The following is a 24,643-nucleotide window of genomic DNA, read 5'->3' as shown; positions in this document are numbered from 1 at the left end:
AATAAAACAGCCCTTGGTCGGCAGCTTGTCATAATGAGGCAGTTCAGCAGATGGGTCCTTTGTGAGCGCTTTCTGTTAAATTGCAATATAATATTCACTGTTCACACTGCGCTCTCTTCATTCGAATTACTTTTGCGGGAACCTGCTTCATTGCGATGAATGACATCATGAAGCGATCATAATGAGGATGCAGGGAGAAGGTGATGATGCATTAAACTCTAGCAGCTTCAGGTTTAATGATGTCTGCAGTCACACACACATATATCCAACCAGCCTGGCACAGTTTCCCCTTTCCTCTGTTTACGTCTGAGAGTGGACACCATCTCTGTCCTCCACTCCCTCAGGTCATGTTCCACCTTAACAAGCTGATGCACTCTCGCCTCCGTTGTTTTGAGTCTGTTGACCTTTTCCTCTCAGGCTTTGGGAGAGTCTGTTGTAAAAGTTTTGGAAAACTTCCATCTAACTTTGCTGAATTTGAAACCAGAAAAGTTGGAGTAAAGTAAAAAAAGAAATAAATAAAATAAATAAAATTGAAATTGGGACCTTTTGGATCTGGTTTGTCTTTCTGGCTGTGACAACTATGAAACCCTGTGAGGACACTCTTCGGTGCATTGCTGCTGATTAGCGTATTCTCGTTGACTACATGTGAGGTATTTGAGGGAAACTGGAAAATTTTCCCACATCGAATCGGTTCTGACAGTAAGTTAATAAATGAGAGGGAAGTCAACACTTTCACGCAAGTCTGTGCGAGACAGAAGGCTGTAAAGCTGAAGTCAGCGAGGCAAAACACAAGCTGCTGCAGAAGGAAACAGAGACGCTTCTAACTGGTGTGAACTGGAGCAAATGACTTTTGGGAACGGCCTAATGGCCATCGTCTCTGTCTGGGCCAAATGCGATTGCTTACTCACAACTGGAAATCAATTACCAAATCAATTATCATGTGCCAGCAAACAAAGGATGACCTGTTTGAATCCGTTTAAACTGTTCAAGATTTGTGTGATTGAATTGGGGCTTAGCGACAAAATAAATAAAAATCACATTCATGAGGATGAATGACGAGCGATGAGGTGGATAAGAGGAGCGCGTTTGGTTGAGTGGTCCAATCAGTTTGATTTCAAATTTTATATTAATCTGGGCAGGAATGGGGGGGCTCCGTCTGCTCCTGGTCATCTGCTTAACGCTTTGTAGAAAACATCTGAGCTGACTAAACTTGGTCAAAAAACATCCACTGAGAAACATCATGAACAGCATCTAAAGGGACTTTATGGTAAGATTACTTTTATAACTCCTGTTTCCAAAGCGAAGAATGACCATCCGTCCATCCGTCCGTCACCGTTGGACTTTTCTCTCAATCTGTTTCCACCCCCAGTTGTCCTTCCAGACTCTGTCCTCATCTGCCCGTCCAGCAGCTACATTAGAGTCCCACTAGATCCAATATAAAAGTGTAATGAGACCAAAGAGCCAACTGAATACCAAATAGGCAAAATATGAAAGTTTTCCAAGGAGATCTAAATATACTTAGAACATTGCTTCCATTTTTAATTTTGGAGACGAGTGCCAGCTGAAGTTTCACTGAGGAGGACGGACTGCGTCTCATTCTGCGTTGATCCATCAGACTGACTGACGCTGGGCCATTATTCCTTCAGTCTTTTCACATCTAGTGCAATGTGCTCAATGGATTTCACTTCATGATGTCCATTTCCAGCCCAAATTTCTGTGGTGAGAGGAGGCAGCTAGAAAATTAATAACACATATTAAGGAGGAAGAAAGAGAATCACACCATTGTTCCTCAGCTTGCGTGGCCGATATATGAGGCCCGGTGGCTGTGACTGGCAGACGAGGAAAAACAAAGGCACAAAGTGTCGTGTGATGTGCCGACGGGTTGAATAAATACTTTTTAAGCATGGAAGAATCAAGTCACACGCTTTTCCATGTGATGACGGCGCGTGGTCACAAGAATAATAGTGTGGGAGTGTTCAAAGGTTTCTGCAAAGCTTCATGCTGAGCTGAAAGACAAAATCTATGAGGAACAAGTTTGTTCTTTCATCAAAGACACAGCTTCCATTCAGAAATCCCACACAGACAGCCAAACTTGAATACATATATATATTTATTTTTCGACATGTAGGCATTTCCTCCTTTCATTTTTAGCAAACCCATAGTCAGTTTAATTTTCTTTCATATCGATTTGCTTTCAACGCTCAGTCTGGATTCCTTTCAGATTCTCAAACAGAGGACTCTGACCCTGTTTGTGTTTTAGCTCTTTTCTCAAGCACAATGGTTGTCTTCTCCTGACTTGCATACATCCTGCTTCAGGTACAGAGGGCTGTCAGTGTGCGCTCAGGCTGCACTGTGGCAATATTTCGATTTCAAAGACTTGAAGGAAACAAGTTATATTTTATACCCCTCTTTTTGCCATGCGTTGTTTGTAATCTTTACATATTTCAGAAACAATATCTTCTGCGTGATGTTTTTAGAAGTGTTTTAGATTTCATTAACACTGTGACTGAAGTACAAAGGCTGGTTGGACCAAAGCCTCGGAAGGACAAATAACAGACACTGAGCGAGAGTAAAAGAGATTCATGAGTGTCTGAATGAAACAAGATTTTAAAGCAAAAACAAACAAACAAACAAAAACGTTATATATATACATATATATATATATATATATATATATATATATATATATGTATATGTATTTATTGAGAGAGATAATGTTTGTCACATAGTATGGTTATGGATTTGTTAAAGTGACACACAGACATGAGTCAGAACTTAAAATCCTGACTGATTGAAAATGAAATCCAATCTTATGATTTCTGTTTTTAACCTAAACACGTCACTAAATTCTATATTTTTAATAGTCTTTTTTTTACTGTGATTTTCAAACAGTGTTAAAAATGTTTACATATTTTTGTGTCCTGACGATTTCTGACTCTTTGTGTGAAATTTATTTTAATGAAAGTTAATTAAATTAAAAAGCAACAGGTGGACGAAAACGAACGTCCCGCTTACAAGGACTCTGATTGGACAATCGTCGACCAATCAGCTGCTCCGTCATTCGATCGACAGTCCAAAAAACCAATCGGGTTAAAGCACAGAAAATACGTCACTAACAACCGGAAATGAGCCGGTAAATTCTGGACCGGAAGTGGTTTTCTAATTTCGAAGAAGCGAAAAAGAAGAGGAGCGGAAAGAAGGTTTGATGATTTAAATTCAGTCAACCCGATTCATGTTTTACTGAAGGTCATCGTGAAATCGATAAATAACAATCAGTGGCACCAAAATCAGGAGGCACAGTCAGTTAAATGATGACGTGACAGGATTTGTGTTGTGGAGACAGTAAAACAATGAAGTCAGGTGGATTGAGTTGTTGACAGCCTGATTCAAACCTTTTTGTTAAAAAAGGATTTGGCAAATAAAGATGATTGTATCTAAAAGCACAAGTGCATTCTGGAGATTCCTCTTCCTCCAGAACATTTTGACAGAAAGTTTTCATTCATGATGGTTCAATTTAAAAGCGGCGCAGTGAACCTTCATATCAAAATCATCCAATCCAATCTGTTTTTGTTGGGTTGACGCGTACTGTCCAAATAAAGCTCAACTCAAGCTTTTACTATAAAATAAAGTCATCAATTTATGGCTCTACTACAGCTTTAGCACAAGTTAGGCAGAATTTTGTGACTATATCAAGACATAATTTCCTGGGATGTCCCCTCTGAGTTGCTCGGAGAAATGCTCCTGGATGTCTCATTGAGGGGGGAACGCAGAAAATTCTGGTACATTTTCATTGTTTTATGTAAGAATTGCATAACACGAGACACTTTCACTTTAGAAGATTAGACGGCTTTTATATCTGTCAAAAAAAATAGCTGTGAATTCATACAAAAGATACAAACATGATGTGACAACATTCTGATGATATCTTGTGCTCTCTAAGTCGTTACATGGCCTCTGATCTTCTGTACGGCCATGTAAACAGCAGATAGGCATTTTCACAATCAATAAAGCAATGAAGTGGAACTTCAAGACGACTGCAAATCATCACAACGTCAGGCGAGTGGATTTGGGGATCGATGCGTGCTGTGTGCAGTCAGCTGTTCTGACACGAGGGTGCAAGCACACAAAACACATGAAGTCTCCAAATCAGCTAACCTCCTCAATATCTGTTAGGTTCACTGTCAGCTATGGAGAGACCGTAAATTCAAGTGGTTGTGTCACAACCTGGCTCCTGAGGCTGAGACAAAATGGACGGCACACCGGTTTGTGGTGTTGGCACGCTGCACATAAAACCAACAACAACATCAGAGGTGTAGGGTGTGCATGAGTGATGAGTGGGGGCGAGTAACAACAAGAAAGAGTACCTGAAATTAAACCACTGCCTGCAGAGAAGGAGGAGGAAGTCACGGCCAACTATAACCTCTGCTGTTATTTTTAAAGGGCTCAGGTCAGCGTGGTTGTCACAGATGATCCAAGTGCCACTGATGAGGAAAGTGAGGGTCACAAAGGATGACAGAAAAGGGCAACCATGGTCAACCTGAAGAGCTCAGCAGCTGGCTGATCCTGGATTGCTCATAGTACATAGCGTATAATATGTGTGTATGTGTGTTGCTCCACCCAGAAATCAGGAAACTTTGGCTTTGGAGCTAATTGACAGTAGATTGTTAAAGAGGAAAGTCAGAGGCCTCTAAGTTTTTCTTATTCTTCACCTCTTTGGATGAACTTTACTCACAATTTGTGTGGAACATGTGTTTTTATTCCACTTTTTAATGTCTGGAGTGAAATGATTTTGTTACTGCTTAGCTGCTTAAAGCGCAGGAGACCCATTTCTTTTTGATGTGGGTTGGTCCAAGTCAAGTAATTTAGATAAAATTAATTATTGTGGGAATATCTTTTCATTGTGTGGGAGGTGCAGAGGCGCTGAGTGAACATCTATATAGAATTACAGTTGTGTTTCTTGTTTGTGTGTTTGTGTCTTTATGTTAAAAACAGAATCAGCAGCAGGAATAAATCACTATGAGCCAATTCCCAACCCCTGCATTTCTGTAAATCTGAAATCAGAAATAGTTTGAGGTATAATAGTCAGAAAAGCGGAGAGAAATGACAATGAGCGCAGAAGGGAATTTGAAACATGTGAAAGGCCGTCGGTAGAAGATGAAGTAGCGAGGAATCAGAAACAGAATATGAATGTAGACAGCAGGAGATCACGTCCAGCTCTGCTAAACTAAAACTGGTGATGACCCAGGGGAAGAGAGGAGAAAAAAAAATCTTGAGTCCTCCATATTAGACGTTATTCAGCCATAATTTTAAGACTCACCGTGCAGTCGCAGTGGAAAAGTTTACTTTGTTGCGTGTTTTTGGTTTGTTATGGTTCAAATTGTCTAATTACAAACAACCCAGGGCTTGTAAACACAACTAACGTGGCCTGTTAAAGCAGCTTGTTTATTTTGTGGAGTTTTGATTTACCTGACAACTTGCCAGGTTTGAGGTTTTGGCACCAGTAGGAAGGTTAAACAGTTCCTCGTTCCCCTCTCCAGTTCTTTCAGCTTAACCTACTTTTCCTGTGGCGCCGGTGTGAATGATGAATATCAGCACAGGAACCTGAAGGCATCAGAAGTCAGCACTGTGTGTTATTCTGCAGCAGATTGGTGTTTGGTTTTATTTAGAGGTAGCAAAGTCAGCACTGTGTTATAAATGATCTGACCCAGGAAGATGAAGAGTATCATGAGTGGGTGAGCAGCGGGATTGTTTAAAAATGTGCACACAGATTGTTTGTCTAAATAATATCGAAACAAATCTACTGCGGGTGTCATCACCTCGGTTGTAAAAGGTTATCGATCAAAATTATCAGTATCATGTCATTTACAGACTGATGACAATCTGAGAGATCCACTCAATCCACTTATTTATAGACCAGATTTTGGGTGTCAGTTTGAAACTCGACCTTCATGTTCTCTTTGACTTTGAATCAGAACTAGTCTCTATGTTAATGTTGTTGCAGTATTAAAGTGTTCAGTTCACAACCTGTATTCAGAAACTGAGCCTTAAAACCAGCTGTCATGTCTTTTACTTCATGATCTCCCAACAGAAGTCCAACAGAGGCTCAGATCCTCTGACCTTTGCTTGCTTGGGCTGCAGAGAAAACCTGAGGGAGTTAGGGTTAGTTTCTTAAAACCACACACGTACCTTATGGATATCGACATGTAGGAACTTTTCCAACCTGTGGAATAGAAGCAGCTATCAGCGAACGCAACACAGGTCTGGGTGGAGATTCGGATTGTGTCTTTCCAGATGAGTGTAACTTCAACCAGCGTTAGCTTGTCGTCCGCAGAGTGTCCAGTGGCTGAATATGTCAGATTATTTCACCAGATCTGCCGATGCTGGCTTTCTGCACATAATCAGCTTCCCAACAGTTCAAGTCTTTATTTTTTTTCCCCACTAACACAACTTCAGTCAATCGGTATTGGGCTCTGGTCATAATATGAGTGACATAAATAGTAAATAAATAAACATAAATATCAGGACTGTCCCTGAACACATCCTGTGGTGACACCTGAAACTGCTGCTGAGCTGCTGCTCCTCTCACAGATCTGGTATCCTCGCTGACTTCAGCAGTGATCCTCAGTGTCTGCAGTGAATCCAGTTAGTCGTTGCGAGACTTCACAGAGATCATGTGAGAGAACAATGCTGATAGCTTTGATGCACGTCTCTATTTTTCGCGCTCCTCCCTCGTCACTACATTTTTTCCAATATTGAATAGGCTGTATAGATGTGTTATGTCTTTAATATGCCTTCCCAACATGTTTGTCCAAGACACTACTTTGTTGGTTCATCTATGTGTCAGATGATTGCTCATGTAGTCATTTAGTCAGGGTCTATGCAATTTACTGCTTTCATCTGGAACCGCAGTGCGTGTGCGTGGACTTCCCTTGATGGAGGCGGTGGGTGGAGGATAATGGGGCTTCCTGGTGGTGTATATGTCTTGACAGGCAGAATAATGTGACGTCCCAGTGGGGGGTCTTGGTAAATGGGTTCCTGCCGATGTTGCAGGTAATTGCAGAGTGCAGCTGTCAGTGTTTCCATCTTGACAATCTTGTCGTTCCTGTTGACAGCAGAAGACGTTGCTTGACTGCGTCCGTGTGCATTAATTTTAAAATGTGTGTGTGATACTACTTGTGTGTGCGGGAGGCTTGGCTTAGAAGGACATGTAATTAGAAAAATAAAATAACACTCTGAGTCAAAGGCTTGCAATGTAAAATGTTGATGCACAATCATTTTACACACTTTATTGTGACTGCTGTCTTTGAAATACCATCACTATCGCTACATACAGAACATGAATAGAAATTGGCTTACTGAAGTGGATAAGCTCCTGGAAAAAAAACAAAACATAAAACACCCAGAGTCTGCATATAACATTTAAAAAGGTTACAATAAGGATTTTGTCTGGGTCAAAAAAAAAAAAAAAAAAAAAAAAAAAGCCACTAGATGATTTTAAAAATAGGACTCTTAGCTGAGTATGGAAAATATTTTCTCCCACTTTCTGCTCTCAGTATGCTGCTTGATCATAAGGCGTTGTTTCATTTCATGGTTGGATGGTTTTTTGTTAGGCTGAATTGGCTAACAGATGTAAAATACACCATTTCCATACAGACATGCATATTCTTTTTGTCATCAATGCATTAATTCTTTTTAATATTTTCAAGTTATGCCTCTTTATAGTTGCAGTCTTTCCCAATCAGTCCAGTAATCAATTGGCCTGGACAGAGCCAAAGCTCCATGTTTGTTAGTTGCTTGGTTTCGTTCAACCTTGTGATGCCTGTTCAGGAAATGGTCTGTATTTAATTGCAGTTAATGTCTCGGCTGGACTTCCAGAATAAATTGGGCTTTTTTTCTTTTCTAATTTGTTTTTGCAGAAATTAAAGATAAATGCTGCGGCTGAATTTAGGGTCCAAGGGACAAACCCAGTCAGCATTGTAGAGTGTGCATGAAAGCTGGTACATTTGAGAGTAAACATCTCTGGATTCTTTTGGTTTCCATCAGGGTTGTTTTGGAGGGCGAACAGGAAGAAAAACTCTGAAGTGGACTCGGGGTAAACCGGCTCTGCAACTCATCTGAAGAGGCTGACTCTCCCAGAAAATGACAGCCAGTAATTACTGCATTTGTGGATCACAACTCATCTCTGGTAAGTACTTAATTTAGTTCCTCTTGCAGATTCGAGCTAAGGAGAACTTTTTGTGTGCCAGCCGGCTCTGCTTTCACTGGCTGAATTATTGGTACTGTCTAATTAAAATGTCTAGAGAAGTCTAACTGACATGAGTTTCTGTGTTCCCTCAGTGGTCCCTCAATCCTCTACAGGTATCTGGGTAGTTTAATTATCCTTCAGACATCTATGTAGATTGGATTAACAGGAGATTTAGTCTTTTCTCTTCTACACTGACTCAAGTACTCTCATAATACAAGTGGAGCATGTAGTAGCAGCATTTCCCCTCAGTGTTGTGTGTTTAATAATTAAACGAGGGAGTGAAATATTTTCACGATAAGCCAAGTGCAAGTTTTAGAATGAAAGTTAAAGGCATCACATTGTGTCCACAGTAGGTAAAGTTGCTGCAGACCCAAGACCCGACAAAAATCGTCTTGAAATTGCATCATCGAGAAAATAATATGCAAAAATGACATTTCCAAATGAAACAGCATTTTCCAATCACAGTATATTTATATCTATCTTATTTCAGCTGAATACATGCTGGAACTAAGACTTTTTGTTTAAAAAAGAAAACTTGCTGCTTAATAAGATGAAGAAGAATAATTCTAGCAGTTTGACTGAGCCTGGAATACATAGAACAAAGTCAGGCATCCATTTATCAAACAGCAATCTTTAATGCTGCGTGAACACGCGACCCTGGAGGGAGGAGGAATACAGACTTGAGCTTGTTGTGTTAAATGAGCATCGTATCGTCTCTTTGTCAGCTGGAGGCTCCTGCAGCGGATGGAGTCTCACTTTAAACCCTCTCTGATGCCCTCAAGTTGTCGGTCAGCAGTGATGTTTCTGAACCAACTGAGCCGTGGTTCCTTCACTGATGTGTTTCCGTTGTGGTTCCATTCTGGGCAATTCTGTTGGCATCTTTTGCTTCGTTTCAGAGGAGAGCCTGAGCGGACTTGTGTGAGCTCACCCTCTGAAACAGAAATAATATTAAAGTGAAGTGAACAATCATGTAGATTCAAGAACCATAAAAACCCACAAGGCATTGAGATTCTTCCTCCTCGCTGTCCACATTGTGAAATTGAGTATCAAAGTGTCAAAAAAGCCCAAACAAAAGCAGAAAAAGAGACACTTTAAACATTTCTGGTAAAATATGAAAGGAGCTGATTGTTCCACTTATCTGCCCTCATCCATTTTCTCATTTTGCCGTTCCTCTGGATTGTTACTTGTTTTAGTGGAAACCGACATTTTCAATAGAGCAGATTTAGAATGGAATAAATTACCATTTTAATGGCGTTTCAAGCCAAAGAAATGAAACTGCCGGTGAAGCAGTTGAGTTTTCTGAGGACAATTAAACAGCTCAGACTCCTTTTCATCCTCTCTCAAGCTACTCAGGCTCTTTTCATCTGTATCATTGCTTTGCTTGTAGTGTTTTCTTGCGGCCACAAATACATTTTCACAGCAGTGAGTCACTTTCTGTCTTCACCTAAAGTGGAGAGGAGGTAATGAGACAGCCCCCCTCATTACCTCAACTGAGGAGGCCGTTTCTCCTGCATCTGTCCGTTTGTTTGTTTAGTTACAGCGTACAGAACATATCAGGAGGAAAATTAGAGGGTTGGTAGCCGGACCGTTGGATTCCAACAGGGCCATTTTTTTTTTTTTTTAAGATCATTTGTTTTTATTTAATGTTGTCAGATACGAACATGAATCTAATGGCCATCTCACACACAGGCTTTGCTCTAAATGTGATGATTTCAAATGTATCAATGCTGGTTCCTTGTAGTGTCATCTAAAAACGTGCCACTCAATAAATCAGCCGGCATTTTAACAGCACAGGCGCAATCAGTCTGACTTAAGGCATATTCCATTCCTGCTCCTGTCATAGGATGTTTTTTCATACATTATATCACGCCACTAAGTTTAACAGGCTAACAGGGGAATCTTAATCAGGGAACAGAATCCATTAATTATGTGAAATAATACATGTTTTTCTTTGGCGTGCTCTTAATCTTTTTAGATGTCTTTACAAAAAAAAAAACATAGTGTTATTATTTATTGTTGCCAGCATGTGGTTTGGTATTTGAAATTCAGCTTTTTAACAGTCACCCAGCGTGAAATGTGAAATTTTGCACATTATGTTTTTGAGAATGTTGTGATGTGCAGAACTCGTACTTGTTTATTCAAGTTTCTGTGTTTTCTGCTGGCCTGAGAGGAGCATAATTGGTTCTTGTGGCAAAGTAGAACAAATGTATTCATTAGTGCAGGAGGATGAAGTTTTCCTGCCACTCTGCCAGCTCTCTGAACTGATGTTCATATTCATCTTTCGTTCTGTTTCCTCTTCCTCTGCGTCCCTCTCTGGTTTTATCTCTCTCTGATAGATTCAGCTCAAAGATTGCCTCAGATCGATCTAACCTTTTATTGGAGATGAGCACGGAAAAGTCTCAAAATTGCACATTGAAATTGCAGTTGGCTTAATCTTTTACAGTGTGGGCTGGCACTTAGAAGCTGTTTCTTCCAAAGCTGTTATTAATAACAGAAACATACCTATTGCACTGCAGGGGAGAACCTCAGGCAGGAAAATTAAAAACTAAAAACTCTCTGCTTTGTGTTGCAGCATGCTTTAAAATCCTATAAAAGGCTGAAGTACAAAGGAAACAGACACATTAAGTGTCAGCTGTAATTTTTAGTACATGTTGCAGATACCATTAGCATTGATAATCACGTCATGACTGACCCATCAAAACACAGAGGTCATGATGGAAGCCATCACAAAAAGTCCTCGACAAAAAGCCTTCTGAAAACAGGCGAGGCACTCAAGAGCAGAATGAATTCGGACAAAGAGGAGATGGATTTCTATTATGTCTCATATCGGCGGTCTCTTTTATCGATGGAGAGCGCTGAAAGTCATGGCTTTGCCTGAATGACGCCGTTCTCTGTGTAGTCTACACCTGATCCATGAAGTTTTGCTTTTAAATGGGCCACATTAAAGATTTTGATATGAAAGGAGATATTTTGATATTATCATCTTTGTTTCGAGACATAAGTGTTCCCATAAGTTGTCATGTTTCTTCTTTTTCTCCATCTGCAAACATTTTCATCATCTCATTTTGCTGTTAATAAGTAAATATAGTTTTTTTTGGTCCAGTTGATAGATCGATCTTTAATGTAGAAATCTGTTGATGAAGAAGGTAAACTCTGACCTCTGATGGAGGCAATGTTTTGGTTGTTTGATTTAATAGAAAGAAGCACACATGAGGATAGCCTTTAATTTAATGCAATAAAAAGTAGTTCATTATTAAGAACACAAAATGAAGCCTGTCAGACTGCAGGGATGATGAGGCGGGATGGTGGATTTTGGTCTTTATGATAGTGACATGCAGCAAAAAGTGATACTCAAATCTGGCATCTGTGGTTTGGACTGAGCCTGAATTCAGGGTGTCACTTTCGGATGTTGATCCAGGATGTAGCCATGCCCGCAATGTCACGTCCCCAAGGTGTGAAAAAACACACACGTGTCAACATGACCTCCTCTAATGTCAACCTGCAGCCAGTTAGAAGACACATTAACTGAACTGAACTCCCTCCTGACATGTAGTCACGCCAACAATGTTCACATTATTGATAAAACACACACGCATATATATATATATATATATATATATATACACACACACACACACACACACACACACACACACACTTCTATAGTTATAGTAAGCTTGTTGCCTGGATGTAGCGTTCTGCACAGTCAACGCGACAAGTATGGCAAGACATCATGAAGAAATAGATGTTTGTTGCTTCACTCCTACAGGAACAAATGTGTCACTCTCAGACAAATACGACACATCTCCACAGACGCCCGCCAAAGTGTGATTTTAATGAACCGGCACATCACGTTGCCTGGCTGCTGGTCTTGAAGTGAATGAATGAGCTGAACGCTCCCTCGTTGCCCCCTTGATGTCATCCCTCAGGCGTCAGCACACGCTCCCCTTCTGAGTCACTCTCTGGCTGAGGTGTGGGCCGAGTCTCCGACAGTCCAGCGATAGCACGTGGGATCCACAGTTGATCCAATAATCAAACCATATCCAGTCAGTCGATAAAGCACGAGGGTTTGGCGTTGTTGCAGCGAGCTCGGAAGGGTCATCATGCATGTGTAAGAGTGTGTGCGTCAGTTTGTGTTACTGCCCTTGGCCTCCTCCACACCATCTGTCCCTTCCAGCTCCCTCCTGGCCACTTTGGGAGTCGAATCATGGCTCAGAATTAATATTATGCAGAACAGGCTCTTCTCAGTTTGTCATATTAATTATGCAGAAACTGTCTTTAGTAGCGATGCCTCTCTGCAAGAGTGTCGGTCAAGTTTGTTTGTGAGTCCAAAGACCAGAGATGTTCAGGCACAGACGCAGTCTGTCATTTGTTTTTGTTGCAGTTAAATGATTCAGATCACATTTTTTGTGCAGGTTGCCCCTGAGATTAAAGTCCATGAGTGATAGCATGAATTGATTTTTAAAAGTGGCCCATTTGTTTGTTCTCTCTCCTACACCTTGCTAAAATAACTTTACGAGACCAATACCCAAGAAAAATCTACTCTGGATATCATTTTGGGTACCGCAGGGATAAAAAAAAATCACAACAAAAGGAAAAAAATGAAAGCAGAAAGAAATATTTTTTGGAACCTTCATTCATCTACTAACGTTTATCCATTCCCATCTCACATCAGGCGAGGGGCGGGGTCACCCTGGACAGGTCTCCAGTCCATCACAGGGGCAGACAGACCTACGGACAGTTTAGAGTCACAGATGAGCCCAAACAGGTTTCTTTGGAGGCTAGTGCAAAAAAATACACTCTCATTTTGTTCTTAGAGCAAATAACTCAAAATTCAATATGAAAACAATATTTTAAAGTTGTCTGATGTTTTAGCTCTGAATCAAATGGCAGAAAAAATGGCTGTTTGTGTGACCAAATGACTGAAATGAAAGTGGCATCCATTTTGACATACACTGTGTGTGTGTCTGGAATAAGCCGTGTCATTATGGGACTTATTTGCTCAGTATTAAAGCTGGTTTCTTTGGCCAAGGCTGCTGACTTTGCAGCAGTGTGATCCTGCTGACAGCAGCAGCCGGACTTGTCAGTAGCCGCATTAACTACACTGAGCGGGAAAAGTCTCCTCAGGTCAGAGTAAGGAAATTAATCTTCTGGGCTCAAATATCCCCTAAAATATAATTTCCCCATCCTTCTATCTCTCAACCTGGAAATCAGTTCTAGTCAAATCCGAGACATTTACTGAGGGAGCTCATCTGAAGGGAACAAACCAGGAGATTCATTTAAATCCAAACTTCTACTTTTCTCCACTTTAGATTTTTGCATCGCCTTGAGTACTTTGGGGCTGGATGGAGTTTAAGATTAACTTACTCTGGATAAAAAGCTTCATGTGGCATAGATTGTTTGAGGAAAGACGCAATAATTCCATATCTGAGTTTCACATATGGTGGTTGAATTTAAAAAAATCTTAGCACATAACGATTACAACTGTCTGCTTTTATTTCTAAATATCGATTAATGTTACCTGTATGAATTTGTCCTTTAACAAGCCGGATTGATCCAGTATGACCTGGTCAGAGTTTAACAGAATATTAACAAGTTTTTTAAAAGCGGTTCAGCTTTTCTTTTATCACTTCAGTTCTTGTCATGTAGAAACCTCCCGACTCTAAGTTATTTTTCACTGCAGCTCCAGCTGTCCATTGCGTTACAATCTACATTCTCTTTTATTAAAATGTCCCTGAACACATCTCGGTCCTGGCCAGAGATGTGGACATTGCAGATGGCATGTGAGCTGAGTGGGAAAGAAATTCGAGCTGATGGTAGAAAGTGGCGATAAAACAGCGTTTGACAACAAACGAAACCTCTGTTGGCTTTTCCCGTCAAAACCTCAGTGAAATATAGAAAAGTCCTTACACAGAACATTTGAGATTTCGACAACTTGAAACGATATTCTTGTGGATGACAAGCACTTTATCTGTTCCTCCCATCTGTCTGCGGAAAAGCAAACAAAGAAATGGAGTCGTGGCATTCATGAGACGATGCACTTTTCAATCCGCAATGAAAATAACAAATTTCAAACACAGAACGCACCCACACCGCTGTGGTCCTGCTGCTTTCCAGACTCATGCGTCAGTTCTATGAAATTATGTTAACTCGGAAAGGAAAAGTTTCAAAAAGATGGAGTATTATTTCGTAAGGTGAAGTTTAGATCACATCTGTTTTCGTTGGAGCCAAAGTTTCGCCCCCTTCCCCAGGATAGTGATCTTGGGAATGATTGATGATAGAAAATATGAATATTATTATAATTTGCTCTGTTCATCCAGGATGGGGGTGCCACCTCACGTAACCAATCTGCTCAGGTGCTGTTTGCCAGTTATTGTAATTTGTGAGAGGCAACAAGGCGTGAAAGAGACTTTAATCACCCTTCAGTTCGCTCAGCTCTCTGCAGACAGCCGCTTCTCCTCATCTCTCAGTCTGTCTTCTCACCTGATTAGGTTTGCAGGCCAGTTAGCTGGAGTTCAGAGAGGTGAGGCCACAAGTTGTGCAGCTTTCCTGAATGAAACTGATTCTTTTATTTAGGTTTTACATTTAACTTTAAGAACAATAAATCATGTGAATATAGTTAGATTTGATTTTCTCTGTTTCCCGTGCTAACTCCCCTGAACAAAGCCGGGACTAAAACCGGAGGTCAGGAACAAATTCTCCTCTGCCTTTAACAGTCTCTGTCACGGAGTTGGGAAATGCAGTTTTACTTTTGAGCTGTACCAGAATTTACATTTAGTTTCAGGTTGACACATTAGACAAGTTCCCAGAGCAAAAAGCTAAATTTAAAACTATCATAAGTCCGATGAGACTAGTTTTTCTTTCACAAGAATGAAAATTCATAGAATTATAATTTTATAACATAATATTACACTCATAAATCTTTCATATTAAATTTGATCAAATTGTAGATAAGTTTGTATTGCATGTCATTCTAGTCCAGTTTCCTGGTTAATGCTGCCCTCTGGTGGCCAAATAAAATCATCTCTACATAATATTCACAACACTGATCCTCCAAAGAAGTCCATCCCCTCTGTTAAATCACGTTGTTACTCATACTTTGAAAAGTGTTGTATAAAGTTTACTTAATTTATTAATTGAAAGATTTTCAAGCCCTCCATTCGTGGCTGTTGATCTCCCTGCAGGGCTGCCATTTTCATGATAAAGTGCAAGTCTGTTGATGTTTTAGAAAGGAAATTAACAATGTAGATGTGAGATAATGGGAACTGAATTGAGCATCTGTCATCTCTGTGAAATGTCAGAAACTCAGTAATTCATCTTCATGCTGAAAGCCAACCATTTGTCCTTTTGTTACCCCCCCCCCGCCCGACCGTGAAAGTGATAAATGAGGATGAGGAGGATTGAGGTGAAGAAGAAGATGAGAGCAGGAGATAGAGACAGAGACAGAAGCTCTTACCTCCTCCACAAATTTACAATGAGCCAGAAGGGGCATTGATTAAAGCATCAGAGACCAGACAGGACATCTAAAGATCCTCATCCATCATAAAACGCTCATCAATATTTGGGATTTTTTTTTTTTCCTTTTCTTTTTTCTTTTTGCCGGAGAGGAAGCTGGTTTTCTGGGTGAAGTGACAGAGACGAGGAGAGAAGAACGGGATAAAATGTGGAGTTTAAATGAGATGGAAGTTGTGCTATTAAAAAAAACTAAAACAAAACAGAAACAAAATCAAACATTGTTCAGCCGTGTCGCTCATCGGTCCAAAAGAAACGACTCTCCCTGACAACAAGTATAAAAGCCAATGTGATCCATCTATTATTCTGTATTATACACAATATGACAAGAGTTATTCTTCTCGACAAGGTAAATTATCACTTCAGGTCCTCTTTAAATTCTAAAGTTCACTCAGAAAGGTGACTGCTTGGGTTTCACTACTTTAAGGGCTTTTTAAAGACACCTTTCAGACTGAGTGATCGATGTTTGCTGCAGTTTGTTGGCTGAAAGGTCCGCTTTAATAAGGACTCCCATCAGTGCTGATAAACAGCAGAATGACCAGTCAGTTTGTTATCATCAGGAAGAAGGAGGAGGACAGGAATAAAAAGCGACTTTTTAGATAAATCCCCTTGGATATTGTAGTTCTCAGGAGTTAAGTTTTTGTATTGAGGCCACCTAAAGGCGGTCAGCGTTGGTAGCGTCACTCCTCAGAAAAGAGCAGCTCATTTTATCTTGATGATGTCTTGTTCAGGGTTTCAGAGAGCCAGACTCAACTATTGACTGAATCCTCAAGGATTCTCTTTCACCTTGAAACTTGCATTGACTTTTATCTGGAATCTGCAATTCTATTGCTCTTTGTAATTTGTCATCCAGGAAGTTTTAATTAGAGAGGTTTTACAAGGCACTGTGTTTCAGAGAAGAGAAGCTGCTTTTTCTAGTAACAACTTTAACTCTATTTGCAATGCTCCTTTGATTAAATATTACCCAATTCTAACGACATATATTGCATATTAATGTGTTACATTTATGAGATGCTTTTGTATGGAAAACTGAAAGCATAAAAGACAATGATGAACGAAGGTGTCATCAAACATCCCGAAAACTGAATTTCCGTTTTTATAATTGAGCACATGTTTGAGGTTCATTTGTATAATAACACATAATGTTGCAAAAAGCTTCTTGAAGCATCAGTGATTCTGTAGTAAGATAGAATAGTGGGGGTGAGGTGTCTTTCTGTTTGCTAAGCAGACACACAGTGTTATTTAATAAAGGCTGTTTGATTTGGAGTCCCTCCCTGAGGAAAGAGACGCAGGCTCAATCTACCTCAAAGTGTTTTACTAATTCAACAGCAAAGGCGCAAGTCAGACATAAGATCCCGTGTCGATTCACAGCAAAATGCAATATTCTGAAATATCCCAAACCCATCCTGGACCTCAGAAAACTAAATGTCATGTGAAACATTTTCATTCACTCCCTTGTTGAAAATACAAAATATGTCTCTATTTATCTATTATAAAATACACAGCTTCAACTTTATATCAGCAAAAACTTTAGATAAAAGAAACAATGAAAAAATATCTTAAAAATTCAAAATAAGTTCTGATACCGATGATGATGGAAGCACGTTAGCTATACATCTCATCAAATCTTTTATGACACCCAAACAAAACAAATGTTTCTAGTATCTAAAAAAATAAAGCCAGTATGCCGTCCCTCCTGATTACCTTGATAGGTTTACTTTTGCAGTATCTCCCACAAAGAAACACGCCAGCTGAACTAATTTTTTCTGTAGTACACAGTGAAAGCCGTAAACTCTGCAGACTTTATAACTGTTTTTATGAAACCTGGAGACAGATTCATTGTGATTTTGTGACAGCCAGGATGAGAAGGGTCTGAAACACAAGCCAACAAAGCCACACTCAGAATTGACGACTGACGGCGCGTAATTCAAATGAGGAAACAGCGAGTCCATCCCATTGGAAACATGGACGTGACGTGTTATTGTTGAAGCGGCCGCTGTGGATTCCCTGAGCTCTGCTTCACGGTTAAAGGTTCTGTTAAAGGCGGTTATTTCAGAGGACGGGGTTTGAGGGTTGTGAGACAAAAGACGGGAAACTATTGCAAGTCATAACTTTTCTGCTCCGGACGGAAACATTCCTGCAGCTCAGCTTGTGAGCGCTCTGTAAATACACACAGCTGCAGGTACAGACCCAGCCATTGAGGACTAACAATGAGGCTTTGACACGCACCCACAGAATCAAATAAACAGTAGTTGCTCAAACAAGAATACCTGGACATACCATGAACAGGGACCCATTTTACCGTGTGCTGGTCAAGCATGCATTCTTATCTATGTTTTATTTGATGAACCATGTTTTAAATTTCAACAAATATGTTGGAACAACACAGCAGAATATCTTCATTATTGAATATTTGATAGAAGAACTCTGGAATAGGTTGTACAGATGCAGTGTCACAAAAATGTGTGGAAAAAAACCATGAGTACAGAAAAACAGACCTGAACCTGGATTAAACATTCACATTCGGTATCATTAAAAAACAGATTAAGGAGCCCGTAAGCCTTAAACGTTGTTGACAGTATTTGTGCATAGTTATGTTTATTTAAAACAAAAGAAACAATCTAGCACTTACTGCAAAAGACTAAAAAAGTTATTATAGTTTTCATTTCAGTTAAATAAAATAACTGAAGTAATATGACTTTCTAACTAAGTGCTTGGACAATAATGTTAGTTTGTATCTTAATGCACCGAGTTTGGTTTCACAAACAACACAAATGTAAACATCAGAGCTCGACTCATCGTGCAGCCTTCTGCCTTCGTTTCTGTGTGAAAGTGACTTAAAACATTTAAAGCCAGTCTTCATTTAAATATGACTTATTTTTTAAATAAGTTGTCATAAAGGTGTGATAAATTTGGACTGTCCTGGACTCAGATGTCCTGATTCAGTCCTCCATGTCAGTATCTGTCCTGCAGGGATCTTTGAGCTTTAAGACCAAAATCCCTCCACGTCCAGAGAGACCTGCTCTTTGTTCAGGAGCATTCTGGCTGTTGGACATCTGGACCTTTCCGGTCTAACGTTTGATATGTCATCATATGTACTTTAGGCAATCCTGAGTTTATCTTTAATTAGTTTTGCAGATTAACGCTGCAATAACTCACTTCAGTTAGTTTGATTCAGCATTCTCTTCAACACGAGGAAAACTAAAATAAAGACAATTCAGCAACAACAAACTCAACAAGGCTACTTTGATGTAAATCTCACTTGATTTTCAAACTGTAACCCAATTCATCACCAGGCTGACAGCTGTGTGCTAGCTGATGTATTTTGTAGCAACATGGACTAAAGGTGCAACGTTTATAAAAAGGTACATCAACATGTCACTTTCAGTTCTGGCCCATGAGATTATTTATGAGAAACCTGGCAGTCATGGACTAATTGTGCTCAGAAATCTGCACAGGCATCAGTAAAGGCACTGCAGGTTAAATAGAAAATATATATAAAAACATGTTTGTCTTTGAGATCAACATCAATGGCTTTGTAAACAGGACCAAATCTTTCCCACTGGAAGAAAAAAAAAAAATAAAATAAAAAAAGTCCCTTAATTCCAACGAGAAAACTGCATAATAAGTACATTCATGTTCATGTACAGTCTGTCTATTTCTTAGAAAATAAATATTTCAATGTAACATCATGTGGGATTTCTAACTAGCTACCAGCAAACTGCTACGGACAGATTGTCTACACGATGAACTCGTAAGCATTTCTGTTTAACAAGGCGAAGCAATATAAAACGTCCTATCCGGCATCTACATTCTGTCACTGCAGCGTAATAAACAAAGGCAACAATTAACCTTTTTTATATATCGTATGATGTTCACTGCAGACATGTAAAACAGATGTTTGGAGGATGATCTTCTTAGCACTTGGTGTCGCAGTCTCCATTTGAGGCAGAGAGGCTTTGGACGTAGTGGACGGCGTCAGCGATGGTGAAGAACACAAAGCTTTGTGCTCCATCGCCTGCTTTTTTGTCCGGATAGTATCCGCCCCGTTCCAGAGTGTCCAGTACTGAGGTATTACACTGGGCCAGGACGACCTTGACCCCAAGTTCTCCATAATCCTTGCGGACCTGTTTGAGGGCATTCACTCCAGCTGTATCTAGAAACAAGACAGCGCTGCAGTCTAGCACCAGGCTGTGCGGTCTACGGCGAGCCTTGTCATCGAGCATCAAGGATAGAGTCGCAGCAGCTTCGGCGTCGTCCCATCTACAGGTATCATCCTTCTCCGTCTGCATATTTGGACCTTTTGCAATCTCTTCTTGCTGTTTCTGCTTCTTCTTGAACTTTATGATCCGTGTTTTCTCACTCACGGGGTCGAGCCCCACACTCTTGTAGAGGGATTTTTTGAACAAGCGCTGGTTAGCATAGTAAATCGGAGCCTGGTATCTGAAAATAGCCACTCCCGGATGCGTTTCAAGGCCGCGGTAAGACGACAGGTCTTCATAATGCTCACTGGCTGCAGCCCGGCCCAGCTCCAGGACCTGCGCTCGCTGGGTTCGGCCCAGGACGCAAAAGGCTGACACCAAAACCCCCACGAGGAGACCCAGCTCTGTGTTGACCAGTGACGAGGTCAGCATGGTGATCAGCCAAATGGAGGCATCGACCCGATTGGCTCGCCACATGCCGGGAACGTCCATGAACCTTCGTAGAGCACCACGCAGGTTGACCACGATAATGACAGCTAGTACACACCTAAAGGGCAGATATACAAAAGTGGTGAGTAGTGTCTGTTTTAGTCAAAGCAAACAATAGTGCTCAAAGGACATTTTAACTGGGACATAAATCTCTCCTTTTTTTTTTATTTGTCTTTCAAAGAAAAGAGACTGGGCCAAAGGTCAAGACAAGATCAGCTGAAGGGACTGACAAGCTATTCAAGTAGAGACAGAAAAAGAAGTGACTGTAAAGGTATCTGGCCTCAGTTGATTGACAAACACATCCCAGCCCATAAGATAAGCAGTGAGTGTGTTTGTTTATCAAAGTGTATGAAGGTGACAAGCCAGCAAAGAAATCTTTAGCAGCCATCAGCCTCGGTCAATAGACAAAGCTCACACTCAGTCCTATTTCCCATTGGCAGAGAAGTCCTGCTTATCTCTCTGGTTAGCAATTAATTCTTTTGTTTTGCTTTTAATGAATGTTTCTGTTTCTTGCTCCCATAATCAAATTGGAATTAGAGATTTTTTCAACAAGCTGTACCTTCATTTAAATGTTGTTTTAAGACATTTGAACGAGTGCAGCCTCTGCAGTCTGCACTAACCCCTGAACTATTACCACAGGTTAATGGAATTTGTCTAAGTCCACCCTTGGAACCTGTTTATCTGGAGCCACAAGCAAATATAGAAGTACACAAGTACAGCAAAAATGATTGGGACGGTTGAAATAGCTTGTAGCAGATTTTACTTAAAATTGATTTATTTTACTTAACTACAACTTCTAGCATGCTCGAAATTTATATTCATTCATGAGTGTTTTCATATCGTTGCTTTGCACTTTTCAACAACAAAAAAAAAAACAAACAAAAAAATAATTATGTCAAGTAGTTGTCAAGTTGTTTGTGTCTTATTTTTCTGTATGTTGGCTCCAAACCAAAACCAGCTTGAATGAGTCTCAGTTGTATGTGGCTGGTGTTTTCTGCCCCGTAATGATGATTCTCCTCAGCACAACTTGTCTGACCATTCAAGAGTGAAATTACTCGGGTGAATTAAACAGCCACAGCAGCTCTGAGCAACTTTTGCAGAAGTAGGAGCAATTTTTGGGGAGGCAGTAACAGCTCGAGGGTCAAATACAGTATGGCTATCATTTTTCTTGGTAGAGAGGACTATTTAACAACTTAAGACTATAAAATCTGCAACTGCAAAATCAACATGTAAACATGAGTGAGTGGAAAACAAAACAAAACAAAAAAAACACACGGATGGAGGTTGTCATTCCATCAATCATATTTTGGTTTTCTTACTTTTGAAGGGAATAGAAGAGCGGAGCGATAACAAGAAGCACCAGCAGCAGGACGAGGGCACTGACCAGCCCCGACACTTGAGTGTGGCATCCCGTTGACTCCTTGACCAGGGTCTTGGTCAGAGCAGCGCTGGTGGTGAAACAGCGGAAAAACGACGGCAGGATGTTGCAGAAACCGATGGCAAACATCTCCTGGTTAGCATCCACCGTGTAACCATGCTTCTTGGCGAACATCTCCGACAGCGAGACGGTGATGGCGAATCCCACGATGGCGATAGAGAAGGCATCGACGGCCACATTAGGAATGAGAGACCACGAGGGCAACTTGGGAGGGAGGAAGCCCGTGGGGATGTCGCCTGCCACATCTGACTTGTACTCTGTGTTGAAATGACCAAAGTAGGAGGCCAGTGTTGCAATAATTACCACAAAGAGCTCAAAGGGGATCGGAGCCTGTGGGGAGAAAAAAGTAAACAAGACAAAATATAAAATATATTACGTCAAAGGGCATCTATTTTAATTGACCTCTTGCAATTTTGGTAATAAAAGCTAAATTCAGACGCACAACACTACTAAAATAAACTAATTTCCTGTTAGTCTTCACCTTGAGCTTGGCTTTGAAGCGATCATTGAGCTCTTTGGTCGGTATCAGTATCAGCAAACACACCAAACTGGTCACCAGGTCACAAATATTTGTGTTCTCCAGGTTGGTGAGGAGGCTGAACCAGGTCTTGAAGAGAGTGAACCAGCCCTGGGGCCTGGGGATCTTCAGACCAAGAAGGTACTTGAACTGAGAAGTGAGGATGGTCAGGGATGCTCCTGTCGCAAAGCCACTGAGGAGGGAGTCGGAGAGGTAGACGGAAACGAAGCCCACCTGGAAAACGCCCATGAGCACCTGAGGGAGGGGCGATCGGGATCAAATGGCGTTATTAAAGGTGATTTTACATCATCCGAGCCAGACGTATTGGACTCTGATGACGTCTCTGTCCTGAGGCATTTTTGATTTGTTGCTCACTCACCTGGTAAACCCCAGCAGTGAAGGTAACCGTGGCTCCCACTGTGATTGCATAGCAGCTTTTGTCACATTCGACGCCAACGCTGCCGTTCCCAGCCAGCAGGGCGGCACTGCCGTTAATGCTGCTGCTGCTCTCTGTGAGGTATCCTGCCGAGGCCAACTCCCTGTCCACAACCTGTCCCACGAGAAGACAGAGCACCCCAAAAATCCCCACCGAGATGTGTCTGGAGGAGCCTAAGATGGCGTAGATGATGGAGGAGAAGAAGGAAGTGTAGAGACCATATATGGGGTCCTGACTGGCCAATAAGGAGTAAGCTATGGACTGAGGGACCAATAGGATTCCAACAATGAGTCCTGACATGGTGTCACCCAGAACCCATTCCCTGAGCTTGTATCGTGGCAGCCATTGCAGAATAGGGAAAAAGCCCAGGATTTTGGATTTAGCCTTCTTTGGGGTGCACGAGCAGTGTTTCTTCAGCCGACCGAACACGACCGCTCTGCAAGGTTTTCCCGCCTTTTTCTCCACCCTTTCCAGGATGAGAGGTTGATGCTGGTCACTTCCTGCTCCATCTTCTGCTGCCGTACAGCAGTCGCTGCCATGAGTCATGATCCAGCCTTTGGTTTGTGGGGGAGACAAAAACAGTTCAGTCGACTTAAAACATCAAATTTCAGGCACAATATACGGCACATTAATAATCTGAAACCATGACTGTGATGTAAATTTCCACAATGGAAAAAAAAAAAAAGAAAACTGGATTTAGAGAATAGTTTGGGAGTTTCTGCTTTGTTTCTGGTCCATTTTAGTTTCAGCTGATCTTATTTTTTATTATCATTGAGTAATTTTAACCAAAAAAAAAAAAAAATCTGAGCTTGAGTTTCAATGAAAGTGGAAACAAACTGAATTTGGGCAGTAAAAGCTAGAAGACCATTAATTTCACCATCCAAACATAAAAGAAAAAAAAAAAAAGCTGAGCTCCATATCTACATAGAAATGACAATAACATTCTCTTTATCTTATGAAAGAATCACTCATGCTATTTAAAGCTTCCTCTAATTGATTAAATCAGCAGGATTACAGGAATGTCAACTTTTTTCCAAGAGGAGGAATGTACGGTGGCCTTAATGGGATTATTCCTCTTTGAAGACTGCTGGAACCGGAAGAGCTTTCACGAAAAAATACATTTCATTTATAAAAATAATGAATAAAAACACGATCGGACCTTAAAAATGCCTCCAATCTCTCTCTCTGTCTCTCTTTTCCCAGCAGTCAGGAAACATGAATGAGCTCTTTTGTAAACAAGTTGTCAACGTGGACAAGTTCAACTGCTGCGACGTGACGGCGAGCGAATCTACGGCAACAAAGGAGCGCCAAACCCAAAAAAAAAGGGGGGCGAAGTCTATCACCTGAGCTGGAGTCGGTCGCTTTATTTTTTGGCCTTTCTTCGCGGAGTTAGTCGGAGTTTGTGTTCATGTTGTTCGCTGTCATTCTGCCTGGAAATCCGTTTTCGCTCTCCGCGGCGGCGCTGTGCGTGATGACGTTTTAAGGGAGGCGTCACGTGACCTACCGAGCCAAAGATAGTCGGCGCGTCAAGATGAGTCACCGCGAAGCGAAAAAGGTTACAAGGTCAAAGGTTCATCAATGCAACAAGTTTTTTTTTTTTTTTTTTTTTTTTTTTTTAATTTGAGTTAAAATTTTTAACTTGAAACCGGTCATCTGTTTTTTGTTGTTTTTTTTTATTTTCATCTGAAAACTGGTTGTTTTTGATGAGCTGCTGGACGGTTGAATTTCCCTTATGAGGATGAATGAAGAAGATCTATCACGTTAAAATATATATATATTTTATTTTTTATGTGAAATGTGGTTC

The 24,643-nt window shown here is 40.7% G+C and overlaps 1 protein-coding gene across 1 annotated transcript; it reads right to left on the bottom strand.

The window, feature by feature from the left end:
• Positions 1-18,076: 18,076 nt before the first annotated feature.
• Positions 18,077-24,296, bottom strand: slc26a2 (solute carrier family 26 member 2). The gene is made up of 5 exons (XM_029512288.1): positions 24,183-24,296; positions 22,783-23,393; positions 22,368-22,658; positions 21,768-22,216; positions 18,077-20,506 (listed from the first exon to the last, which is right to left on the bottom strand). Exons 2-5 carry the CDS (start codon positions 23,383-23,385, stop codon positions 19,675-19,677), a joined length of 2,175 nt encoding a protein of 724 aa, XP_029368148.1. The 5' UTR covers positions 23,386-23,393; positions 24,183-24,296; the 3' UTR covers positions 18,077-19,674.
• Positions 24,297-24,643: the final 347 nt, after the last annotated feature.

This window comes from Echeneis naucrates, chromosome 10 (genome assembly GCF_900963305.1).
Source record: "Echeneis naucrates chromosome 10, fEcheNa1.1, whole genome shotgun sequence".
NCBI classification, from domain to species: Eukaryota; Metazoa; Chordata; class Actinopteri; order Carangiformes; family Echeneidae; genus Echeneis; species Echeneis naucrates.
Note: the sequence above shows the minus strand (reverse complement) of the source record. Positions and strands in the feature narration are given on the sequence as shown.